The sequence below is a fragment of the Canis aureus genome, chromosome 9, assembly GCF_053574225.1.
Source record: "Canis aureus isolate CA01 chromosome 9, VMU_Caureus_v.1.0, whole genome shotgun sequence".
Classification (NCBI taxonomy): Eukaryota; Metazoa; Chordata; class Mammalia; order Carnivora; family Canidae; genus Canis; species Canis aureus.
In genome coordinates this window covers 63,877,213-63,902,444 of record NC_135619.1, presented here as the reverse complement: position 1 = coordinate 63,902,444, position 25,232 = coordinate 63,877,213, and the positions used below count along the sequence as shown (strand labels likewise).

General features: G+C 49.5%; 1 protein-coding gene and 1 long non-coding RNA gene across 13 annotated transcripts in view; one reads left to right on the top strand and one right to left on the bottom strand.

Annotated features, from left to right (window-relative positions):
• Positions 1-25,232, top strand: part of FOXN3 (forkhead box N3) — a 393,063-nt gene that overhangs the window by 161,892 nt on the left and 205,939 nt on the right. For 8 of the 11 annotated variants that reach the window (XM_077910311.1, XM_077910309.1, XM_077910308.1 and 5 more), the window contains one exon: positions 10,809-11,365. In XM_077910311.1, the coding sequence (XP_077766437.1) occupies positions 10,823-11,365 (543 nt within the window). In that variant the 5' untranslated portion in view covers positions 10,809-10,822. Of the gene's footprint in view, positions 1-6,822; positions 6,921-7,772; positions 7,917-10,108; positions 10,262-10,808; positions 11,366-25,232 lie in introns of those variants that run through there. The other 3 variants (XM_077910301.1, XM_077910304.1, XM_077910303.1) reach the window with 3 other exon arrangements.
• Positions 14,298-21,606, bottom strand: LOC144321022 (uncharacterized). 2 transcript variants are annotated; one of them, XR_013386711.1, is made up of 5 exons: positions 21,387-21,606; positions 20,827-20,987; positions 19,739-19,837; positions 18,337-18,454; positions 14,298-15,061 (listed from the first exon to the last, which is right to left on the bottom strand). It is a non-coding gene; the product is annotated as an uncharacterized LOC144321022 (long non-coding RNA). The 2 variants fall into 2 exon arrangements; XR_013386710.1 differs by having other exon boundaries at positions 14,301-15,061; positions 20,904-20,987.

The window sequence follows — 25,232 nt, the reverse complement described above, 5'->3', positions numbered from 1 at the left end:
ATGAGGAAACTAGGTGGGGAGAAAGAAGTTAAGTACCTTGACTAAGGTTACCCACCTCTTGTATGTGGTAACGTGAGAATATGTACCTGGCCCCAGGTTCTTAGGCTAGCCATCAGGCCATACCACCTCTGGCTGTGGTATTTTGCTCCGTATGTGTGTTTATCTGTAGTTACTTCATAAATGCTCCCCTAGTCTCCTAGATCCTTGAGGGCAAGTGCTACACCTTTTATTATTTCTCCAGGTTCCTTCCTGGTCCCCTCCACGCAGTCCTAGGCATAGAGTAGCTAGATGCTCCATAAATACTTGTTGACTGAATGCATTAACTAAATCTGGATTCTGGATCATTTGCTCACACTTGTGCTTATGCTCAGAGAGGAGTTGACAGGTCCTGTGTTTTCATGTTGCCTCCAGCAGGAGACTTGATAAGCTGGGGTTTGGCTTGGGCACCTGAGCTAATGAACTTCACTCCCCCGGTTTGGCTGTACTTTTCCCTTACCACACATCCCTCCTTCCCTCCTCAAATAAGCTTCCTGGCTCTGTTCCCTGCTGGAGAAACTTGAAGAAGCCTTTTCCCAGGCTACACCCTTCCAAACCTGTCGTGTAAACACCAAGAATGCACGAGAGGGAAATGCAAGAGAGGATGACAAGTGCCAAGATGCTGGACCAAGTCTTGAAATGCTCTAAGACTGGAGGGCCTTCCAGCCGTGCCGCTGGGTCTCTCTTACTTCCACGTCCAAGGCTAAGGGAAAAATGGAGCAGCTTTTCTACCAATACCAAGAACATTCTCATCAAAGTTGAAGAGAGACAGTCAACCCATGATTGAGTAGTTTTCTTTGACCATAATCTTCCCCCTTTCTCACTTTAGACAATCCCTTTTGGTTTTGTCTTTGAAGGCTTTTATACATTCCTTCCTTCCAGTCTCATAGACTATTCTTCAGTAAGTCAGTGGGTTTCAAAGTTTGATCCCTCAACCACCAGCAGCAGTGTCCCTGAGAGCTTGCTAGAAACATGAATTCATGCCACGGCCCCAACCTACTGAATCACAAACTCTGGGGGTGAGGGCCAGCAAGCTGCACATTAATAAACCTTATAGGTAATTTTGGTGCACACTCAAGGCTGACAACCACTGTTCTCCATGGGATCCTCCGCACTTATCATAGAACATCGTAAACGTAAATGAGCTCTCATGGTAGAAAATTTAGAACATAATAGACATGAATGAAAGAAGCAGGCCAAAAAAATCATCCCCCAACTCTGCCACTCAGAGAGGATCACTATTTTAATATTTTAGCGTATTTTATAATTTTTGAAAACATAAAAAAATCTTTATTCCCTTTTATGTGGATTATGGTCTTGCTTTCTCAGGAGTTCTGCCTGCTTTGGGTTTTTCATTTTTTTCCCCCTTTCTTCTCCCCAAACTTGTCTTGAATCCACAATTCCAGTCTTTTTTTTTTTTTTTAAATCAATCTTTAGGATTTTGTTTATTTATTTTACAGAGAGAGAGAGAGTGCATGAGCTGGGTGTGGGGAGGAACAGGGGGAGAGAATAGCAAACCAACTTTCCCAGTGCAGGGCTCTTTCTCACAACCCTGAGGTCATAACCTAAGCTTCTGAAACCAAGAGTCAGATGCTTAACCTACTGAGCGCCCCCCAGGTGTCTTCACAATCCTTTTTTTTTTTTTTTTTTTAATTGAGATATACTTGACATAACAACGTTGTGTGTGAGTTTAAGGTATATAACATAGAGATTTGATACATTTAAATTACAACGTGATTACTGGTGTCTCATTAGCTGACACCTCTGTGTCACATTATTAGCATTAAAATTATTATCAATTAAAATCTAATCCCTTAGTTTAAATGTTTCCAATACAGTTTTCTTGTTGATAATCACTGTGCTGTGTATTTTTTTTAATTAATTAATTTATTTTTATTTACTTATGATAGCCATACAGAGAGAGAGAGAGAGAGAGAGGCAGAGGGAGAAGCAGGCTCCATGCACCGGGAGCCTGACGTGGGATTCGATCCCGGGTCTCCAGGATCGCGCCCTGGGCCAAAGGCAGGCGCCAAACCGCTGCGCCACTCAGGGATCCCTGTGCTGTGTATTAAATGGTCTCTGGGACTTACTTTTCTACTAGTTCCAAGCCATTCTTTTCAAGCATATTTCTGATAGTGTCACTTCCGTGCTCAAAAATATTCAGTGGGTTCCTCTTGCCATTTGAATGAGTGTGTATAAACTGTTCATTTTAGCATTTAAAGAGTTTTGTCATAGAATGTTTCCCCTCTTATCCACCAATACACATACTCCATAAGGAACAAACCCCCTTTTGTCTCTGGCACCTAATAGAATGTTACGTACTTGGTGGGCACTCAGTAAATATTTGTTCGAGGAACGAATGCATCTTCTAATACGGTCAGATCATAGTTGATAAATCTGCATGTGCTATTCATTTCTCCAACCCAGAACAGTAGCTCCTGCTGCACTGCCTTCTCAAAATGCACAGGCCTGGGGCCCATTGTAGAAGATTCTGATCCATTACGTGAGGCTTCCTAAAATACATAAGCTCAGGTCTATAACATGCCTTCCTCATTTCTGCAGGTCAAACACTAACCCATCTTTATTGGATATCCTCCTTCTAAAGTCATTCCCAGGCCTGTCATGCCTGATGGTTCCACCATGGCCCTGGCCTCAGCTGATAGGAGGGTGTGGGCAGAAAGGAACAGTCACCTAAGTCAGGCTAAGCCAATCAGGTGATTTCCCTGAGAATATAAACCATGTCATGGAAGGCAGAGGCAGTCCGAGGGTGGCGGGTGCTGCAAGTCAGGAGGTTTGGACGTGGTGCTGGCAGCCACACACGGTCATAAGTGAGCAGAGAGAGCCAACCTCTTGGGAGGCGAGTGGAATAAATATGTAGAGGGAAGTAGGAAAGACTGTGGTCTCAGAGGGAAGGGGAGGTAGAGAGCAAGAAACTGCTTGATGACGTCCCAGTTCTGAGAAGCATGGTGGGGCACCTGGGTTCCCGCTCATGTGACCCCTTTAGTCACTGGAGCCAGCTTGCAGGATCCCTGACCAGAAGACCATCTCTGCAGGCCTGCCTCAGATTCCTTCCCGGCTGTGCAAGTCCCCAGTCCACCCACCTGCGGGGGTCCTCTCACTGCTCATCTCTTCAGGTGTTACTGCGTCAGGGGGACTGGGAGGCTTTACCCTGAACTAGTCCATAAATAATCACGTTGGCCAAAGAACCAGAAATGGGAAGGGCAGGGAAGCACGTTGCAGGGCAGGGAAACACGTTGGAGAAGAAGGAAGAAACCATTAAGGGGAGAGGCACTCTTCTGTACAGAGGAGGAGGAACCTGAGGAGACCTATTGGGTGAAGAGTCCAGGTCTCCCCTTCCCTTCCCCCCAGACTCCTGTATACCCTGGGGGTGCCTGCCCAGAGCAGCTGGGGAAGGGTCTTAGCAGCTCCCCAGCCAGGGAATAAGTGTTGCCCAAAGTGACTTCCAGGGCACGCATAGGATTTTGTTGTCAAACCTGCTTATAGAACAATTGTTGAAATAGTTCCACTTGCTTTTTTTTTTTTTTTTTTAAAGATTTTATCTATTTATTCACAAGAGACACACACACAGAGGCAGAGACACAGGCAGAGGGAGAAGCAGGCTCCCTGCAGGAAGCCCTATGTGGGACCCGATCCAACAACCCCTGGATTACACCCTACACCCTCAGCCGAAGGCTGCTCCACCACCGAGCCACCCAAGGGCCCCTAAACAGTTCCACTTGTTTTTTGAAGACTTCTCAGGGGTGAAGGCACAAGGGTAATTTGTAAATGTTTAGGAGGGGAATTGAAAATGGAATTTTTCCAAAGAATTTGGGCCCTGCCTCCTTTTTATCAGGGAGCATCTTTCGGAGCTGGGGTTCTGTGGAATTAGAAGGTGGAAAGGCCACCCCAAAGGCTGCCTTTGGCTTTCAACAAATGTCTGAGTGCCCCACGTCAGAGGGACGGATAGGCAGATGTTTGTGCTCCCCCCTCCCCATCAGGCAGTGCTGGTCCACCACTTCCTCTTCAGGATGATGTCTCTTGCCACATCCCCATACCCATGGGAGAAAGAAATTAAGGAATACAGACGGTCCCTGACTTAACAATAGTTCGACATACGATTTTTTGACTTGGTGATGGTATGACAAGCGATACACATCCAGTAGACACCATACTTCAGGTGGGGAATCTGGATCTTTTCCTGGGCTAGTGATAGACTGTCCGATCCCCTGTGGGGAGGCCGGGCAGCTGCAGCCAGTCGGGGGAGACAGCCACCAGGCCTCCAGCCATTCTCTACTCGATACAACCACTCCGTTTTTCACTTTGAGTACAGTCGTCAGTTAGGTACAGGAGATACTCACCACCTGTGATAGATGATGTTTGCCTGGTTGTAGGCCAATGTGAGCGCTCTGAGCATGTTCAAAGTGAGTGAGGCTGAGCTGTCGTGTATGCTGGGTTAGGTGTATTAAATGCAATTTTGACTCAAGATATTTTTGACTTCTGATGCTGGGCTTCTTGGGACATGACCCCATCGTAAATAGAGGAAGGTCCATATATTTGAGGATGGAAGAAACCAAAAACACGCAGAAGGAAAGAGAGGCTAATAAAAGACAGCTTACCTCACCGTACTCCACCCTCTACTTAGGGCTTCCCCTGGCCCAAGGCTTGTGTGCCTTAAAGGTGTTCGGCCTACATGGCTGGTTCACACACTGGAGGCTAAACACAGCTTGCACGGACAATTTTAAGAGCGACACACTCTGAGGACAGAGGACTGGAGCGAAGATTAACATGCCACTTCTCTTACTGCGAAGAGATTTCTAGCTATGGCGTGAGTGTGGTTGGCCATGCGGAGGGTTGGGTGCTGGTCATGGAAGGGGGGAGTATTGCTCTTCCTCTTTTGGGTCAGGGGGTGGGGGTGCGGGGCAAGGCGCTTGGACCAAGGTCTCTTGGCCTTGGTTCCTTTGATGGGAGATTCAGCCCACACGACTGATATGCTGAAGGAGAGTGCCACATGCTTGACTGGTATCCGGTTGTCCCCTTGTCACCAGTTCTGATGCTTAGAATCTCTGGCTTAAGGCTTCAGAGGTATCCGTCTCCCTCACCTTACCCCTTTTGCTTAGCAAGTTTGGGTAGGTCACATCCAGCGCTCAGTAATTAAAAGGGGTGGGGCTGGATGGCCTGGGGTGGGATTTGCCTTACAACTGCTAAGCAGTCAGGCCTTGTGGCGAGTGTCCTTGGAGAAGACTTACCATCATCCACCCCTCTGAAGCTCTGTTGAAAGCAATGACTTCCCAGATCCATTGGAGTTTCTTTGTTTTTGGGGAACAACAACAAAATCATATCCAGAAGCCCTTGTGGATTTGTCTCTCGAACCTGGCCAGGTTCAAAGGTGCGGCAAACTAGAGGCCTTTCTGAGGGAGGTCGCCCTGGGCCTTCTCCCTGGGTTGCCTGCAGTTTTCAGGGAGCTCAAAATGGCCAGTCCCCTGGCTCAGGTGGGTTCAGGTGGTGGTGGTGGTGGTGGTGGTGGTGGGGGGGGAACGGACGGGCCTTTTCACCTGGGCTTCTCTTGTGTGGAGGAACCTACTGATGTGGCTGCGTGGGAGAGGTGTGCAGTCCTATTTTTATCTGTGTCACCACCAGGGTGTCCTGTCGGACTCTCCAAAGGCAGCTGGCTGGGGTGGCCTCGGCAGTGGGTGGCCCTTCTCTGGAGGAGCCCGAGCTCCTGGAGCGGTCGCTGGGGGGCCCTGCGAACTGTCTGTCGGGTGCTGGAGAAGTCACAATGCGAGGGCGCGGAGGCCGGGTCCGGCCCCGCTGGAGAGGCCCTCCCGGCGTGGCCTCCAGCACGGGCCTCCGGCTCGGCCGCCTGTAATGGCCTCCCCCCCCTCCCCCCGGCAGACACGCGCCGGCGGACGACAGCAGGAGCGGCCAGCGGGCCGGGAGGCGGCGGCGCCTTTGTGCCTTGGCTCCCGGGGCTCGAGGTGGGCGCTGGAGGAGGGCCGGGGGCCGCCCCGGGAGCCCCGCCAGGACGCCGGAACCTCCGCTCCCCCTCGCAGAGCCTCGCCCGCATCATAATTCTTTTTATTTTTACTTTCGAGCCTTGTAAGGCGTGCGGATGGGGCAGGAGCGTTCCGGCGACCGCTGCCGGCCCGCCCGCGGGGCCCGAGCCTGGGGAAGGGGCCGGCTGCGCCCCCCCTCCCGGTCCCGGTCCCGGTCCCCGTCCCCATCCCCGCGGCGCCTGGGGAGCCCGCCCCCCCCCCTCCCTCCCCGCCGGCCTGGGCCCCGGCTGCGCCCCCGGGGAGCGCTCGGGCGCGGCGCGGGCGGGGGCGCGGGCGGGGGCGGGGGCGCGGGCGGGGGCGCCCCGGCGGGTCCGCACCCTGCGCCGCCGGCGGCCCGGCCCACGTTTTCGCTCTCTCCGGCTCCCTCCGCCCCCTCCGCTCCGTCCCTCCCCTCCGCGCCCCTCCCTCCCCGCGCTTCCCCTCCTCCTGCCTTGGTCATGTGTCGCCTTTTTTTGTTTGCAGTGGAAACAATTTCTCGCCGCTCGGCGCGCCCCGGCCCGACGCGCCGCGGCGGAGGCGAGCGGGAGGCGGGACGGGGCGGGGAGAGCGGCGGGGCCGGCGGGAGGACGCGCGGCGCGCCCGGCGGACGCCGCAGGTCCCATGCCGCGCCGCGACCCCCGCGCCCCTGCCGCCCGCGCCCGCGCCCGCGCCCGCGCCCGCGGCCGCCCCCCGCCGCCCGCCGCCCGCCGCCCCGGGCTCGCCGCGCCGCGCCCGCGCGTCCTCAGCCGGGCCCCCGAGCGATGCCCGCTGGGCGCCCGCGAAACTTTGTCGGCTCCCGCTGAAGGGCTGCGGCGCCCCCGCGCCCCGCGCCCCGCGCCCCGCGCCGGCCAGGTGAGTGCGCTCCCCCTGCCGCCGGCGCGCGGGGGGGACTCGGCGGCCCCGGGCGGCGGCGCGCGTCCGAGGCCATCGTGCAGGCGACCTCGCCGCCCTCGGCCGACCGGGACGCCGCAGTTCCTGGGGGAAGGGCCCGGGCTGGGGTGGGGTCGGCGCGGGCGGCCCGGCGGGGAGACGGCAGAGCCCCCGGAGCCGGGAAGTTGCCCGGTCCGAAGAGTTTCCTGCCCCGACGTGCGGGCTGCTTCGCGGCGCCTCGATTTCCGAGAGACGCCCGAAGGGAGCGGAGTTGGCATTGTCCGCGGAGGACGGGATCCCCGCCGTCCCGGGCCCCGGGGGCGGGGCGGGGGTGCCGATCTGGGGGAGACCCCAGGGTGGGGAACGGGCCCCTAACAAAGATGCCCCGTCCCCTCCCCCCAAGCCGTGCAGGCTTGGCACCGGCACCGAGAGCCTCCCGAGACCCCCCGAGCCCGAGCCCGAGCCCGAGCCCGAGCCCTCCGCGCCCCGGCGCTCTAGGAAAGCCTCCCAGCGCCCGGGACAAGTTGGGGGGACGGCGGGCTTTTATTGATGTGTTCTTAAGGCTCGCCGCGGCGCGGCCAATAAAAGGTTTATGACATCTGACCGGCAGTGAAGGTATGCGAGCTCCCAATTGCCCAGTAGACGGGGAGCGGAGCAGTTTCCTCGTTGCCGGGCAACGCGGCTGATGGACGCGGGCCGCAGCCAATCGCTGCTCCCGCAGGTCCCCTTGAAATGTTTTTGACAAGTACAGTAGCCGGGAGTGGAGCGCGTGCGTGTGTGCGCGGGGGGGGGGGGGGGGGGGGGGAAGGGGGTGGCCCGGCCCGGCCCGGCCCGGCCCGGGGACGGTGCCTTGACTCCGTGAAGTTCACTTCCAACATCTGTTCAAAGCCGGGCCAGTAATGCGGTTGTCAGTTCTTTGGAGACCTTCTGATAGCGGGCAAGAGACCCGCTCTCCTGCTGCATTTTCTCCTTTGAAAAGTAAACACGATAACAAAACACAGCAAGGCGTGTAAAAACAAAAAGAGGGCGTGTGTGTGTGTGTGTGTGTGGGTGTGCGCGCGCGCGTGTGCATGGAACGCGACCAACAGCAAACCGAAAAGTTGTAAGGAGGTCACTAGTGAATAACTATTTGCGTATCTGGTGGAGCAGCCTTATTGGCAGCAGATTAAAAATGTTTGCTTAACTGCAGACTCACATGATCCGGATTCTCGCTCTCTCTCTCTCTCTCTCTGTCCTCTCTCTCTCTCTCTCTCTTTTTTTTTTCCTCCTCTAAAACAGGAGGAAAAAAAGATTTGGCAAATTATGTAGTTAGAGTATAATAATGGAAAACTCCTCAGCTGTGGTTTCTGGGAACTGTTTTTTTTTTTTTTTTTTTTTTTTAAATGGAACTGTAGTGATCAGCAGCTCTTGATACGGTTGCTATGAAATGCTGGATTTATAGGGTTGCAGTTAGCAGTCGGAGAGCATGGGGGGATAGAAACACAAAGCAGACAGATGATGCAAGGGTAGCGGGGGCCCCGTCACCCTCTTTTCTTGACAGTGCCATTTTTCTAATAAAACCATACTGCTGGCAATGTTTGTTTAAAACAAAAGGAAACATGGAGTGTAGTGTGTTAGTTCCTTTGGGAAGCTACTGACAAATAAGCAAATTGAAAAGAAAGAGCAGCATGTTGTCATAGCAACAGTGCAATTAAATTACTTTACTGTCAGCCATGATATAATTTTCCTGTTTGGAAGCTCAGGAGACATAAAACTTTCATCTGGAGCTGAAGTTGACTTCAGCGGCTGAGGATTCGTTCTGCTTTGTGTTCTGCGTGGACATTCCTGGTTCGTGGAAACTTAGGGTTTTTCGATGGGGATGTGGGAAAACTTTGAGAGAGACAAGCGGAGCTTTGATTTGTTCATAAAGAAGGTAAAAGACATTATCAGGTTGGTCTCTGGCCTCCCCCCTCCTCCCCCCCGCCCCAAACCTGAAGATACAAGATTATTCTTTAAACTGTGTCCTGTAGGGAATCCCTGGATGGCTCAGTGGTTTGACACCTGCCTTTGGCCCAGGGCGTGATCCTGGGGTCCCGGGATCGGGTCCCTCATCGGGCTCCCTGCATGGAGCCTGCTTCTCTCTCTGCCTCTCTCTCTCTCTGTGTCTCTCATGAATGAATAAATAAAATCTTAAATAAATAAATAAATAAATAAATAAATAAATAAATAAATAGTGTCCTGTAGTCCTCAGGTGAGGTTCCTTGTTGGACAGAGAAATAGTCCCTGTGGCTGAACCTGAGATGTGTCAGCTGGCCCACTTGTCTCGGACTTTGGTGCCCATGGAAGTTTTCTATCTTTGGAGCTGGGGATCGCTCAGCCACCCCAGAAAGCTTTCTCATGCCTTCCGCCAGCACGTTCTGTCTGCCTTTCGACAGAGGGAGGGAGGGTGCTGCAGTTCTCAGGCACCCTCGGCTGGCCGTTGGGTGCTTCGCATTATGCTTTCTAGAATCCCATTCTAGAGCTTCCGTAGCTGAAGTGGCAGTTACTTTCAACACAGTGTCAATGGGCATTCAGAGCCTGAGAATGATCATGTCTGCTTTTGTGTCCATTCTTTTTTTTTCTAGATAGTTTGCTTGATCTTCTTACTCAGGGGGACAAAATAAAGCGGACCTGCTTCTTAGGCCAAGCACATTGTGCGAGCGCTACAAGCGGACGGTGGGAGACCTCTTTCATTATCTTTACTGTTCTTTCTATCACATTGAGTACTCGAGGGTTGAATATGCTTTGTATCTATCGGGGTCATTCTGTTTGTGGACTTGCCACGTCCTCATTTTCTTTTCTCGTCAGAAGTTGTACTCCCTGTTCTAGGTCATTGATAAAAACGGGGGGTGGCCTGGGGGTGCAGAATAGAACTCTGTAGCCATTTCTGTCGAATTTGCCTTGCAGTCTTGAAGCGGCCAGTTGCTCTGCTGACGCTCTTCACCACTTCTAGTTGAAACTAGAATTAGTTAGACAAATTAATGGCTTGTCTTCACATTCGCATTTATTTGTGCGGTGCCCTGAGTTACCCACTTTTTCACGTGGGGTGTAGTGTCCTGACGGTTGCATGCACTTTTGCCTCCGGTTCCAGTCTGCAGAATTCCTTGTGACCACTCTTGCCGCTTGCCAACTGTGATTGAAGTTGCAGAGTTTGGGGCCACTGCTTATGAAGAAAAGATACTGTCAAAGAAAACACGGCCAACCAGTGTGGGCCGTGGTCGCAGTTTGAATTCTGGGGCAGTTGTCATGGTTTTCGTGTGGAGACAGCTGAACTTAATCTGAAACCCGGGGCCTTAAACTTACAGGTATTTCCTTTTTTGTGGGGCAAGGATAAACCTCAAGGTGACAGGAGTGGTGCGTGTGCATTTACTTTGTAGTGTCTATCGTGAAGGCTTGAAAGAATTTTACCGGGGCAGATATTCATTGTTTGTAGAGAAACTGAGGCACCAGGACATAAATGATCATTATCAGCAGGGGCACAGTGAGAGTCTTCATACATCTGGGAAGAAGGTTTTGTGGATTTTCCCATTCTTTTCATACTGTATTTGCATATTGAGATACTGTAAATATTTCCACTTTCACCGTCTTTAAGAAGTGACAGTCACTGTGCTACATGCTGAATGCACCAATTTTTACTTCTTAGAGCATTTCTTTGTGATGGAGGGGTGGGTTTGTGTTGCTACCCAGTTGTGGGAGCCATGAGACGGTGCTTCTGTGGGGCGGGCCAGGGGGAGGGGTGTCTATCCAAGTGGCAGGGGTGGGGAGCGGGCTCGGGAGAAGTAGGAGGGCGCAGCTGCCTTTCCGTTTAGGGGTTCCCCCCAACTCATCTCTTCTTTGTGATGTGTTTACCAGGAGCCTTCACATAAATGGGTCCAGTCATGCCTCCCAGCAAGAAGCCAGAAAGCTCAGGAATTAGTGTCTCCAGTGGGCTGAGTCAGTGTTACCGGGGCAGTGGCTTCTCCAAGGCCCTGCAGGAGGACGATGACCTCGACTTTTCTCTGCCTGACATCCGACTAGAAGAGGGGGCCATGGAAGATGAAGAGCTGACCAATCTGAACTGGCTACACGAGAGCAAGAACTTGCTGAAGAGCTTTGGGGAGTCGGTCCTCAGGAGTGTCAGCCCCGTGCAGGACCTGGACGATGACACCCCGCCATCCCCTGCCCACTCGGACATGCCCTACGATGCCAGGCAGAACCCCAACTGCAAACCCCCCTACTCCTTCAGCTGCCTCATATTTATGGCCATCGAGGACTCTCCAACCAAGCGCCTGCCAGTAAAGGATATCTACAACTGGATCTTGGAACATTTTCCGTATTTTGCAAATGCACCTACCGGGTGGAAAAACTCAGTGAGACATAATTTGTCTTTGAATAAATGTTTTAAGAAAGTGGACAAAGAGAGGAGTCAGGTAAGCCCTCTGTGTCTGGAGTTCACATTTTTCTCTTTTAAATGTGTCATTTCTCCCTGTTTTTTTTTTTTGGGGGGGTGGGAATGTTATGGCATGTAAATTCACCACACTGAAGGAGTGGTCATAAATGAGTAATTTTATTTCATTCATTTGGTTGCAAAGAACTTCCCTTGCCCTTAAACGTCCCAGTTAAAGAATGTTTTTGGTGGTTGTGCTGGACTGAGGGTTTCCCACCGTGGTATCCGAACATAATCACAAAACGGGAGTTTGCACACTTGATTGGTTCTCGGCATCGTTCCTCGACATGGGTGGGACACTATGGGTTTACAGTGCAAACACAGGGCAGCCGGTAACCATGAGGTGTGTGTCTATACATTTGAGGAGAATTAACCGCCCAGGGCGGGAGAAAGATGGCATTTCTTTTCTTCCTGAGTGTGGACTTGGAGAGAGACCACGTCTCTAGGATTCTGGAATAAATGGACAGTCATGGACATTGGGAGGTGACCAAACAGTATACTCGAGGACCAGACAAAGACGTGAATTGCCCAGGTAACTCTCATCACAGCAGGTGTCTATGTAAGCGGCCACTTTGAAAGACACCCAGAGTATGAAAACTCAGGGTAGGGTTCCAAAAAAGATTGAATTTGGACTGTAAAGCCTTAAGGCCCAGGTTTCCTGGCCTGCTGGAGTGAGATGGTTTCTGTGATTTGCTTTCCCTTTCTGGGAAGGAACGTCATCGTCGGTGTGGTAGAAATAGGATGGAGTAGGATGGACGGGCAGGGCTGGAACACAGAGCAGCATGCTTGGACTTTGGAGATCCCAAACATGACGTCGCTGCAGCTCAAACAGAAGCTGGGAAGCAGTGTCTACAGCCTTTTCTCACCGTCCTTGCATTTTCCAGCTTCGTTTTTCGTGGTGGTAGCATTGCGGTGGGGAGCTGGCAGTCTGCTCTTTACCCTTTCTAAAGTTCAGGGGTAGGGTCGCTGTTGGGGCCTCTCTTCCTCTCCAGAAACACGGTCCCATTTCCAGTAGAATCTCGAGCCTGAGAAAACCCTGCTCGGCTCGGGCACGGAGGCCTATTGCATAAGGATGTGGCGAAGCCATGCTTCCCCTGGCTGCGGCTGGGCACGTTTGTCTGCAAGTGCTGTTCACCTGGAGTTTATGCTCAAGATGGGCAGTGGGCATGCAGGGCTTGAGGGGGTTGCCTGGGAACCCCAGGAAAAATGAGGACACTCAGGAGCTTTGCCTTTGGCCACTGGTGTGTGCAGGGGCTGCGTCCAGTGTGCAAGTGCCAGTAGTCCCCATGTCCCGGTTTTTGCATAACTGACAGTTGTAGGGTGCTGCTGTTGTCCTGGGTGCCCACTGCTCTCCTTCTTCCCCTCCACATCTCCAGACCAACCTCTGGACTCCGCTCTTGTCGCCCGCTTGACCATCATTCTTTGAACTTGAAGAGGATTTGCTGCTCTGCTGTAAAGACCAAGTCTGTGATATTAAAAGCTGCTGTATCAGTGGGTCCTGGTGGTTGGTTAGGAGGGGAACAGCTTAGAAAAGCAATCCCAAGATTAGAATATAGTGAAGAAAATGCTGTTCAGGTCCCCCCGAGCAATGTGTCACCACCGATAAAGCAACGAACAGCGCTCTTCGTTTGGTGTGAACCTGTTCAGCATGTTACTGCCTGCCTGGCTCCGTGTTTGCCACAAGGCCAGGACATATAAAAGTAATTTAGCAAGTGCTTGCCCTGAAATGTTTGACAAGAACAACTCTGTAAAGTGTGCGGAGAGACTTGGGAGGATTATTCATCAGCCCTCCAAGTGACAGGTGTGTTGGATGGGGTGTGTGTGTTAAGGCACACTGGCAGGTGTGCCGTCTCCCCCCTTTTGCGCCCCCAGTCCCCACTCTGGGAGTCATGTTTCCCTGACTACTGCCTGTTGTAAGGGAATGGCGTTTGGGATTGGAGATTGTTAATCTTAGGAAATGTTCAGTTCTGGCTTCCGAGCCATGCTCACCTGTATTGACATGTTTCTGATCAAATGCTAGTCAGTGTTGTGGTTGGGGATTGGTTTCCCATCGTTTGTGATTTTGTGAGAACAAAGCCTAGAGTGTCAGTTTTCTTCATTTCTCTTCCTTGCTTGGGCCAACTGGTGGCTGCATTCAGAGGCATGGATTCCCTGGCACTCCCAGGTACTTCCAAGACACTGATGCTGTAGCCCATCCATTTGGGGTTTCTTCTCTGGCCACCTGAGTAAAGGGGAAGGCATCCTCCCTGCTACTTGGCCCAGTGAAAGCCCCTTTGGCTGTATGGGTAAACTTGTTTTTCCCCCAGGGGATTTTACTTTATGGTAGCTCCCACACTGAGATTGGGCCCCAACATAGTTGGTCAAGTGCACCCGAATGTTGGTGACAGATACGTTAGTTGAAGGAGAGAATGGAAGGCTTGCACATCCCATTCACATTTTTTCCCTTCTAAAAACTTGGAAGAGGGTTTTAAGCTTGACGGGACTGAGAATGCAGAATCTTATGTGGTCCTTGTTCCCCAAGGGCTTGGAACATGTCCCCCGTTGGACACCTGCCTGCCTGGGATGTGGGAGAGGGACCTTACAGGATTGCACTAGCAATACCCCGGGCACTTCAAAGCAATGAGCATTTCTTGGCTCCTTCCTGGAGATTCTGATTCAGTTGGTTTGAGGTGGGTTGGGGACAATTGGTGGTTCTGATAAGCTCCATGGATGTTTCTGACTTGCAGCCAGATTTGAGAATCCCTGAACTAGATGCCCTCTTGGGTTCTTTCCAAAGCTGAGATTTCATCGGGAACATCTCATGAATGAGTAAGTCGGAAAGAATAGACAGTTCTGCTTCCGTTTTATCTCTGTCTCTCTTTTTTTAAACATTTTATCACTCATAAGACTTAGAAACATAAGGACTTAAAAAAAACGGACTGTAAAAGATAGAGTTTTATTTTTATTTTGTAATCCTGGGGAATTTCAAACATACGTGTGTAGCGAGAGTAGCGTGATGAATCCCTATCACCCCCTTTTGCCCATCACCAGATTCTGTAGTCAGCAAGGGCTTTTGGCATAAGTCTTTGGAAGCAGATCCTAGATCTCACGTCGATTTGCCTTCCGTGTGCAGAAGAATAAGCTCCAGTTCCTACATCACCTCAATGCCAGCGTCCCCCTGAACAAAGTGAACACTTCCTTGGTATCACCTAATACCAAGTCCGTACTCAGAGATCCCTGAGGGTTTACAGAATGTTCGGTTGGAATAGGATCCCAGCATGGTTTTGGTGTGTAGTTGTCCGTTAGGCCCCTGATGTCTGTTTTCATCGACAGCCAGCCCTATGCCTCCCCACTTTCTGATGCCCTTCCTTGTCAAAGAGACTCATCTGTTGGGCTCTAGAGTGCCCCCACGTTCTGTCTGCTTCATTTGAATTTCATCTAGCGTGTTCTTCGGTCCCCTTGTATTTTGCATGAAATAGAAGTAAGGCTGGATCACCTTCTGAGTCCCCCCTCACCCCCCTCTAGAATGCTTTTTAGACAGTTCTTCTGTATTCTCACATCAGGAAGGCTGGTTGGCCCCTCCTGGGGGATGATGCTGAGCTTGAGCCATGGGTTCATGTGGGATCAGCTGCTAGCCACCTCTGCAAGGTTTTCCATCGGCTTTTCATCTTAAGAGTTTCATCTGTAGATGGACCTCTGCCTGAATCAAAGTAGAGTTTCAGAGTCTGAGAAGAAGTTTTATATCCCCTAAATACAGATCTTAGTTAAGACTATAAGAGGAGCACATGCTAACCTGAGTACTTGTAAAGGAGGAGTAAAGTGCAATTCCTTTTTATAGGCTGGATGGTAATGGTTCATGCGTGTGTGTTTATTTCTGTGCTTTTTCTTACCAATTTAACAATAACCATTGTTGTCACAAAAGGTTTATAAAGGAAACACTGTACAAAAGTATGTTTATTATATCTGGGGCTGAGCGCTTTGTTTGTTTATTTATTTATTTATTTATTTATTTATTATACTCTTTATATGCAACATAGGGCTTGAACCCACGACCCCAAGATGGAGAGTCACACACTCTTCCGACTGAGGCAGCTGGGTACCCCCAGGCTGAGTGCTTTAAACACAGTTTCAGCTTATTAATATGGGCAACTTGTCTTAGTTGAAAGAGGAGTGGATTAGAAGCCAAGATACCTGGTTCTAGTTTTGATGCTGGTGCTGGTAGCTATGTTGGCCCTCAGTCTTCTCATGTATAGAAGCAGCAATTCGTAATTGCTGGACTTCTTAATTGGGGGTCTTTGGATATCACAGGCTTTGCAGACAGCCTGAAATTATTGACTTCATACCCTGTGACTATGCATGTTGCATTTTTCTGGAGGATCCCAGAGTTCTGTTTGTTCGGTTTTTAGATTCTTTAATGGAACCTCCGACTCAGGAAAAGTGAAGAACCACCTGTGTTTTATAATAACAGTAGCAGACATAAATATGCAAACACCTTCTTCGAACTTGCCATATGCAGTATCCTACTTCCTCACTACAATCCTGTGAGGAAGGTCCCATTTTCCTTCTTAACATAGGTGCTGAGTTGAGCTCAGAGTGGTTAAGAAACTTTCTGGAGATCACATGGCTGGTAAAGTAGGAGAGCAGTAAATCACTCTAATTCCCTCCAGTTTTGAAGGGCCTGTCCTTAAATAAACCCGGGTGTTTAGTTATACCTCAGTAGACAGGCTATTGTAGATCATCTCTACATTCTTCCTCAAAATATTCTATGAACATGAGTTATAGGGAACTAACATGACACCAGTAAACTCAGAATTTACTGTGGGGGTGCAGGGTAGAGAAAGGTAAATATAGAGAGTCTTTTTGTGCTGTTGGGATGGGGCCAAATTCTGTCTTTACAGCAAATGGAAAGATGGGGCATGTGCATGAAGCCTACCCATGCCCTCTCAGCTTCCGGCTGCCAGGCTCTATCCTGAGCCTCCTCCACTGATTTGACCCAAGTTCAGAGTCCCTTCCCTCTGCATAGACACCGTTTATACAAGCTCTCCCTCCCAATTCCCAGCCCCCTGGATGTTTTGCTTTTCCACCCTGGTGGATGAGATTCTTTTTCTTTTTCTTTTTCTTTTTCTTTTTCTTTTTCTTTTTCTTTTTCTTTTTCTTTTTCTTTTTCTTTTTCTTTCTTTCTTTTTTTTTTTTTTTTTTTTTATGAGATTCTTTTTCAAAGGCACTTTGGAAAATGCGGTGACATCTCCTACGTGGCAGGACCTCCCTATTATGCACAGTTGGCTCTAATTCCCTCCTCTTGGTGGTTCAACACAGTGTCAAGAGCATTCCCCTTTCCCATGATGCTAGTCAATGTACCCATTTAACTGATGGTCATTTTAGAAGAAGAGGTGACTTATTTTGAATAAGTAATGCTCTTTGAAGAACTGCGCATCCTGGTTTTGATGGGGAGGGTCCTAAAAAGTCAGGGTAGTGTTGGGTGGTGAGGCATGCAAAAAATGTGTTGGGGTTTATCAGTTTCTTCTGAGGCCTCTGGGGCAGGTGACGATCCCATTCATCCCTGAGTATGGGCTGCCTTTTTCTCACCAGGGCGCCCCACGCAGTGCACCGCTTTCTGTTGTTGGTGCTAAATGCAAACTTTGTTGCCTGAGGAGGTTGGGGTCTCCAAAGGGCCTGAAGTAAACATAACCCCGTGTCGCAGGCCCTGGGATAGGAAGCACTTCATACCAGCATCCTCCTTCATCCCAAGGAGTCTGCACCACCCTTGGCCATGCTCTCCCTCTGATCCTATCAACTCTGCTTCTTGCTGATTCTTCCAGGTATTAGATGCCTTGGCGGTGGGGGAGGAGGTCGTGCATTCCTGTTCTGGTCTTGCCAGCTGTTGATTGTCTGCTCATTCATTCATTCAAAGACTTGGTAAAGTAGTTATGGTCAGTACCAACTCTACTCAACTACACCAAATGCTGAAAGGATACAAAGTTGAATGTGTGGTGGCCTGGGCCCTAGCCCGTGGTCCAGTGAGCCCTGCCCACAGACTTGCCTCAGCTCTGAGAACTTAACCAGCAGAAGCCCTTCCTTCAGCCTACTTTCCTCCTTTTGCTTATCTGTTTCCTGTTTCTCCCATCATTCTTTTCTGGCCCTTCTGTTTCAAAGTTAACACTGCTTTTTCAAGTCCCTACAGTGACTCCTATTGTTGACCTTGAGAAGGGTCCCTACGAGTCTTCTAGAAAGCTTGGTTCTTGTGGACTCGGGAGCCCCATTGGTGTATCTGTCCAGTAGCTCTCCCCATGAACGGTTCAAAAAATGTTGCATTTCCTTTGGCAGGGCTTTGTGATACCTGGTAGGTCTATGGGTTGCTTCTTCATTGATGTACTGCCTGGATCTCCGAACAGCAAGAAATTGCTTTCAGAACCTCCCCTGTTGAGCTGAAGAGGCTTTGGGATTTCCCTTTGAAATCACTTTAGCTGCAGGATAATTCTCTGCAGTAAATAATATGGGAAGTTGGCACACTGACCTCCTATTTGAAAGTCATGGGTTTTGCTTCTTTCACAAATAGTGATGAGTTGTTTGGATTAATCCATACTTCTCTCACAGAGCCCTTGGTCATCTTAATGCCCTTAAGTTTTGGTGAGGTGATGGCAGGTCTTAGATTTTTTTTTTTTTTTTTTAGGTCTTAGATTTTGTAGAAAATTCCACCATCTGCCCAGTGGACATTTTTGCACTTGAAACAAATGATTATATATTTTAAAAAGGCTAACGTAATGTTTGATTTAATGAGACTGTAGTTTATTAGGCAGACCTTTGTTTATGTATTTTGGTTCCATGGTCCCATTAAAGTACCTTATTCCCATTCCCTACCCTTGCCACTTTTCACTTGTCGCTTGTCTCGATGAATGTATCTAACTAGCCCGGTGAGAGTTTATCTTTTGGCTGCATTTGGTTCAACAGGGGCCTGATGTTCCTGTCAGAACTTACCAAGTTGTTCTTGTGGAGTGCTTCCGTATTGGTAGGCCATCAATATCTCTTTACCTGTGATTTCAGGGACACCGGGGCCCTCTGCTTACTAGTTTATTCAGTAGAGAGATCTGGTAATCTGAAAGGTTAAGTTAAAAAGTGAGATTTGGTTCTTGCCTTTTAGGAGCTTATATTGCAGGGAAACAGGAGACAAAATAAAAAATAGAAAAAAGAATAAACCACCACAAGTATGGGAAGTGTGCCACATCAATAAGTGATAGGTGTCATTTGAGGTCAGAGAAGCTTCTCTTCCCTAAAATGGGGCATATGGATATTCTTCATGGGGAAAGCACTCAAATAAATTCACAAAGCATTCTTCTGGTGTGAGAATGAGCATGCGACCTCCAAGAATGGATGAGTTAGGATGAAATTTGACTATTCGAGAAAATCCAAACAACAGTGAGTTAAACACGTTACAAGTGGATTGCTCGGACATAAAATAAGTCTTGAGGAGTTGGACAGAGACCCACATTCCACCTCTCCTTCTGCTCTGCTGTTCCTAGTGCACTGCTGGTTTCCATGCTCAGAGCCTTCTCACGGTTGAAGATGGCATCAGCTAGCATGCTCTCCATTTAGGAAGTAGGTACGGGGTGTGCAGGGAAGGATCAAACGGGGTCCCACTGAGTTAGCAGTTTTAAGGAGCTTTTTCAGAAATCCCACACTCTGCTTTCATCTCATTGGCTATACTCTGGTCACATGGCTGCAAAGAAGGCTAAGAAATGGAGTCTTTCAGCTGAGACCATTGCAGTCCCAAATAAAACGTTGGTTTTGTTACTATGCAAGTGTGGGATTTTCTGTCAAAGAGGTCTAGAGGAGATAAATGTTGCTGGACCCGAGGGATATGTTGGAACAGTGTCAGAGAAGAGGAAGGAGAGAGATGGGTGGTTAGGAAGGTTATGTAAATACAAGTAAGGAGTTGGTGGGGGAGCTAGGACGCCAAGGGAGGGGGAGGGGACTATAAATTGCTCTGGTAACTTAACTAAAGCAGAGACGCTGACCTATTTTTTTTTTTTTTTAAACATGGCAGTTAACCAGGATTTTGCTTCAAGATACTCTGGTTAAATTGCATTTAACATTTTGAAAAGCAAATAGCTTAATGTAGCCTGTGCCCAGTATGATAAGAAGAGAAGCAAGGCAATGTATGGTGGGAGATAGAGAGTGGTGTAAAGTTGTTTTCTGAATAATAAGTTGCCAGTCTGCTGTGTGAGGTTGCAGAGCGTTCCAAGAACGGAATGCAGGCTTTGCTGTGTGCGCCTGCGCATGCACCGGGGAACTCGGCAGGGGACCAGAAAAATCCAGGCGGGGCGAGCATGTTGCTGCTCGGCGGCTGGCGGCTGGCGGCTGGAGGAGGCTCTGTGCTTACCTGCCCTGGGTCTCCTCCCCTGGTCCCCATGGGAGAAGTGGGGATCTGCCCTGCTCCCAGCGGGGTTGAGTTCCGGGCTGCCTTCCATTTACCAGAGCTCTGTGCAGGATACGGGACCGATAAGTGACTTAACTGATGTCATTAGACAGAAAATCATCAGCTGCAGGACGTTTGTACACTTTGTTTTTAGGGAAAAAAAAAGAGGCCAAGTCACACGAGCGCTGCTCTAATTGTGGCTATGATAGTGGAGGGGGAAAAAAAATCCAGGGTCTCCCAGAATCAGAGCACCACAGTGTGGCCCGGAGCCTGGATGCAGGGTCTCACCAAGTACTCTCAGGATACTGCATAAAATGCCCAGGTCCTTCCAGTGTCTTCCACAATGCGGTCATGTAAAGTGAGACCCTGTGTTCATAGCCATGATTTCCAGACCGCAGAAGCCTTAGTTTGCAAACTAAAAATCAGACTCGGCATTTACAAAAAAAAAAAAAAAAAAGTTCAGTCATTTTAGAAGCATTTTTAGCAGTGATCATTCCTGCCACACATCTATGTGGAATGCCAAGCAAGTTTTGGGTGCTGAGGATATAGCGGTGATGTGTGGTAGTTAGTTACCTGGCTATTCCAGACGATCGGTAGGGCGGGGAGAAGGGGACGGGGGCACATGTTGAACACTAGAGCCATACGTGAACACATAGGTGATAGAGCAGATAGTGATACACATGGTGAAGAAGACAAAACAGGGTAAAACCCTGGAGAGGGGTGAGGAGGAGGGTGGGAGGCTTCCTGGAGGTGTTGATGGGGCCATGCCTTAAGTGGCAAGAGGGATGCTGCAAGGCCTGGAACAGAGAGAGCAGCAGGTGCAAAGGCCCAGAGGTGGCAGCAGCTGGAAATGTCCAAGGGACAGAAAGGAGGCCAGTAGAAAGGACATTATATAGAGAAAATGTGAGGTTTTATTTTTTTTTGATTTTTTCCTTTTTCTGTATTTTTTTTATTGGAGTTCAATTTGCCAACATATAGCATAACACCCAGTGCTCATCCCATTAAATGCCCCCCTCAGTGCCCGTCACCCAGTCACCCCATCCCCCGCCTACCTCCCTTTCCACTACCCCTTGTTCATTTCCCAGAGAGGATGCGATGTTTTAAAGAGCCGTTCTGGAGAACCATGTACCTGGGACTGGCTCTGATGGTGCAGGTTAGAGAGGTCAGAAATGATGCTGGGCTTAGATCAGGACTGGGGTTTGCAGATGAAGGCCTGTGGGCAAACGGGGGTTGGGAAGTCAGATGGGGGATAGAGCAAACATTCTGTTTTGGCGATGTTAAATTTGGGGTGGCTTTTGAACATCCGAGCGGAGCTATCAGGTTGGGGGTTTGATATGTGAATTCCAAGCTCAGTAGAGAAGTCAGAGCGGAGGTAGAAATCTGGGGCGCATTAGTGGTTAGTTGGTGGAAATGAAAGCGGATTTCTGGATTACCTCTCCATCGGAAAGGAGGAGAAATCAAACCTCCATTTCAGTTCTTATAAAAAATTATATTTCCATTGCTATTTTGACTAGAGAATTCACTTTAGGGTAGCTTTGGCATGGTGCATAAAAACAAAAGAGGTTCCTATTTAGGGGGAGAAATTCAGAATTATTTCAAAAAATAACTTAACCTGTAGTTATTGTAGTTCCTGCCAGTAGTTTTGCAGGCAGAAAACAAACCTTTGCTTTTTGTAATGAGATTGTAATTTCCAAATGCGCTCGGGGCCGGTGGCGCCTCGATATGGCGATATGATGAGAGGAATGCACTCTAGTAAACATCCCATTTAGCAAAGCCCCCCTAACCCATGACTTCTCCCTGAGTTCCCTGCCATCTGGTCCCTGGCTAGAGAGAGGAATTTTTCTTGTATATGTGTTTCCATAGCAACGAGTTTGCAGTTGATATGGAAAGTAAGCAGTTGCCCTGGCAACGGAGTTGCTGATGTGGTGGCTCCTCGGCTTTCAGGAACAGGATAAGCTGACCAAACTAGTTTAGATGCATCGCAGAGGGCAGGGTGATGTAGGGCTGCACGCGGGCCCTGCCAGTGTAGCATCAGCTCTGCCTTAGGAGCGACGCAGCCCCTCCCTCTTCCCCCGGGAAGGCTCACGGAGGTAATAAATCAGACAAAAGTAGCTGCTGTCAGTTGAAATAGATTATAAGAGGGATTTCCCGGTGGAATTTATTTAGCGTCTCTTAAAGGGGAATGTTGTAGTCAGGGTACATTTGGTTGCAAAGAAAAGAAAACCACCCGGGTTGGCATAAGTAAAAGAGTGTGTGTCTCAGAGACACAATAATCGCTCCCAAAGGGCTGGTGGGTGATGCACAACCGAGCGCATCTTGGGTCTGTGGGCCGTTGGAACCGTTCCCTGCGTCCCTCGGTGGCCACATGGGATGCTCATCCCTGCCTTTCTCTGGGGTTGGGTTCCCGGAGTTCCTCGCAGTCTCGCTTCCTCTGCGTGGCTGTTGGTTTCTGCTTCTGAACCCCGTTGGCTTGCCCCAGTGGAAGTTTGGCACCAGCCCCTTCAGTGTGATGGTCCCTGTGCCCAGTGATATTGGCCCCATCGTTTCTGTCCAGTGTCTCTGTCACAGTGCCAGACACACGGCCTTGGTCTCCCTGGGGGTTAGATGTCCAGCCCTGGTCACAAAGGGCCAGAGTGTCCGGGATCCAGGGACACCTCTGCATGAGGGCTGGAGCTGGGGCTTGAAACGTTCCCGTGGTGAAAAATTCTCCGGGAGGCCTTTGGCCTTTCGAAAACATCTCAATAATGAAAATAAAAATAAGAGGAGCTTTTGACTATTTTGTACTTTCTGCTTCGCTTCATGGCTCCTCAGGACACCTGTCACAGGTGTTGGAGACTGATACACCAGAGAACTCTGGGACTGCCCCAAGGCTCCCTGCCACTTCTTTATTATTGCTGGGATGACTTCATCTTTCTTGCCTTTTGTTTCCAGAGATTTGGGGCTGAAATTTCCCAAACTAGCAAAGTTTTTCTTTGGTGGCTACTTCTTCCTGCCAGCTGCCCTCAAATTGCCTATAATCACGGGGTTGAGTGATTACCCAAAATTATGAACTCTAGCCCCCTGTTCTAGACAGGAATAAATGTCAGCTATCCAACACAAGTTGTCCTGATTTTCAAGATCAAGAGGTTGGGTAATGGTTCTTGCTAAGCAGCCCATGTCATCACGTTGTGATTTTCAACATGGGGAAAAAATGTAATTATTCTGAACCGAGCACTGGTGTAGACATAGAGAGATCACCAAACTTTGGTGTAGTGGACTGGCCAAAGATAAAAAGAGACCGGGAAGGTTAAAAGTGGCATTTGCCATTTGCCAGGGGATTGACCAATGGCCAAGATGAAACGATTTGGAAATCCACAGGAGAAGATGATCCCTAATGGTTAGCAGAACCATGGTGGGACGCCTGGAGATGACACGGAATTTCATTAGCTGAACCCTTCAGGATGGCCGGGGCAACAGGGGCCGATGGCAGGGAGAGAGGAGGTCACCAATTACCAGGGTTAGTAGCTTGCACACAGGTGGAGGGTGGGCAGGGAATGGAGTGGGAAGGCTCATGTGGGAGGCTGAGTGTGCAACATGGGAACTGATATTTTCACAGAGCCTATGGGGGGCTGTTTGGAATTGCGTGAAGCATTTGTATCCATGACCTGATAGCTTTCCAGCAACTGCAGAGTCGATGTTATGTTCTTTTTACAGGTAGGGAAACTGAGACTCAGATTCAGTGGCTTGCTGAAATGGCATGACCAGATGTTGAACCAAGATTCTTTTTTGCTTTGCCGTTCCCCCAGCTGGCTGAAGCAGAGGGCTTCTATAGGACAGAGAGGGACCTAGATTTAGGAAGGTAGGTTGAGCTGACTGTGGAGTTCTTGAGAGCCACGCCCAGGAATCTGGACTTTGCTCTGAAGGTGGTGGGCAACCCTTAGGTATTTCTGAGCATGGGTGCCCCATATACAAAGGTACGAAAGGAGGCAAGTGCTTCCTGCTTATGCCTTAGAGGTTTGCACAGCAGCCCTCTTCTCAGCGCAGAAGGCCACAGCGGTCGTGGAGTGATTTTCTACAGACTTAACTAACAGAGACCAGATTTTTCCACAAACAACAACAACAAAAGAAACCCCACCCCAATCTGCAACTTATTTTTCATTTTAAATGTTTCACTCTTATTTTTATTTAATGCATCCTGTTTTCATTGACTATTGCTTTTATTTGTTGGCCCCACCACTTCTATTAATGTCTTGACCCTTCTGGAATTCATACAGTTCATAGGGGAATGAAACGAGTGAGCCCCTCTCTGGGGATTGGGGTTTTTTTTTTTTTGACATTGGGGTAGATTTTCCTCTCTTGCCGTTTGAGATGGCAACGTCTTTGCCCCTTCAGCATTATAAGGAAGCGTGGTGGTATTAATCTTTTAGCTCTGTAGGGAAAAGGGGCCGAGTGGGTGATTTTACTCATGCTTTTGTTCATTTGACCCTCTGAACTCTCAGAACTTGGAGGACATTGCATTAGGTACTGTGGAACCTGAGGCACAGGGAGATGTATGGCTGGGTCCTTGATGAACACCTTGGGGTCATCCCTGATGCTTCCGTCTTCTTCAACCTCATACCCAATCAGTTACAAAGATCTCTTGATTCTGTCTCCTAAATGTCCCTCCATCTGGCTGTCCCATTCTCTCCAATCTCAACTATTGGCTGGAAGAGCGACACAGGGGCCCCCTCCTCCTGCTTACTGTCTCTGCTCAAGTCCAGGTGATAGCAGTGCTGCTGGAGGCTTCGATGCCCAAATGCGAACTCGGCCACCACCTTTTGGTGGTTCCTGTTACCTCAAGTGGTTTGTCTCAGAGTGTGGCTCTGACCACCAGCTTTAGAATAATCTAGAATGTTTATTAGAAATGCAGCTTTCTGGGCCCAAGCTCAGCTTTACTGAGAATTCGTGGTGTGGCCGCCTGGGAATCTGCATTTTTACCAGCTCTCAAATGATTCCTTTTTACATGGGTATTTGAGAAGCAGAGTTGAGAGGACCTGGTTCAAACCCTTCAGCACAACTTGGAAACTCTGCCTTCCTAGTACTTTTCATGGTGGCAGATTTCAAGACTGTATGACAACGGACTTCAGAGTCCATTGTAGCTCTCACGGGAGACAACACATCACACATATCATCCGTGTGGGACCCATCTTGTTTCATCCTTCCTCCCCTTGCCCCTTCCCACCCTCTTTACTGACTGATTGATTGAAGATTTATGTATGTGAGAGTGCACATACCTGCATGCGTGACTGGGGTAAGGGGGCAGAGGGGAGAATCCTAAAGCAGACTCCCTGCTTGAGCATGGAACCTGACTCAGGTCTCCATCCCAAGACCCCAAGATCATGACCTGAGCCGAAATCAAGAGTGCTCCCTCGCTGGATTACTTTAAAGCAAATCCCAAGCACCAAATCGTATCATGATGTCTACACATATTTCGGAATGT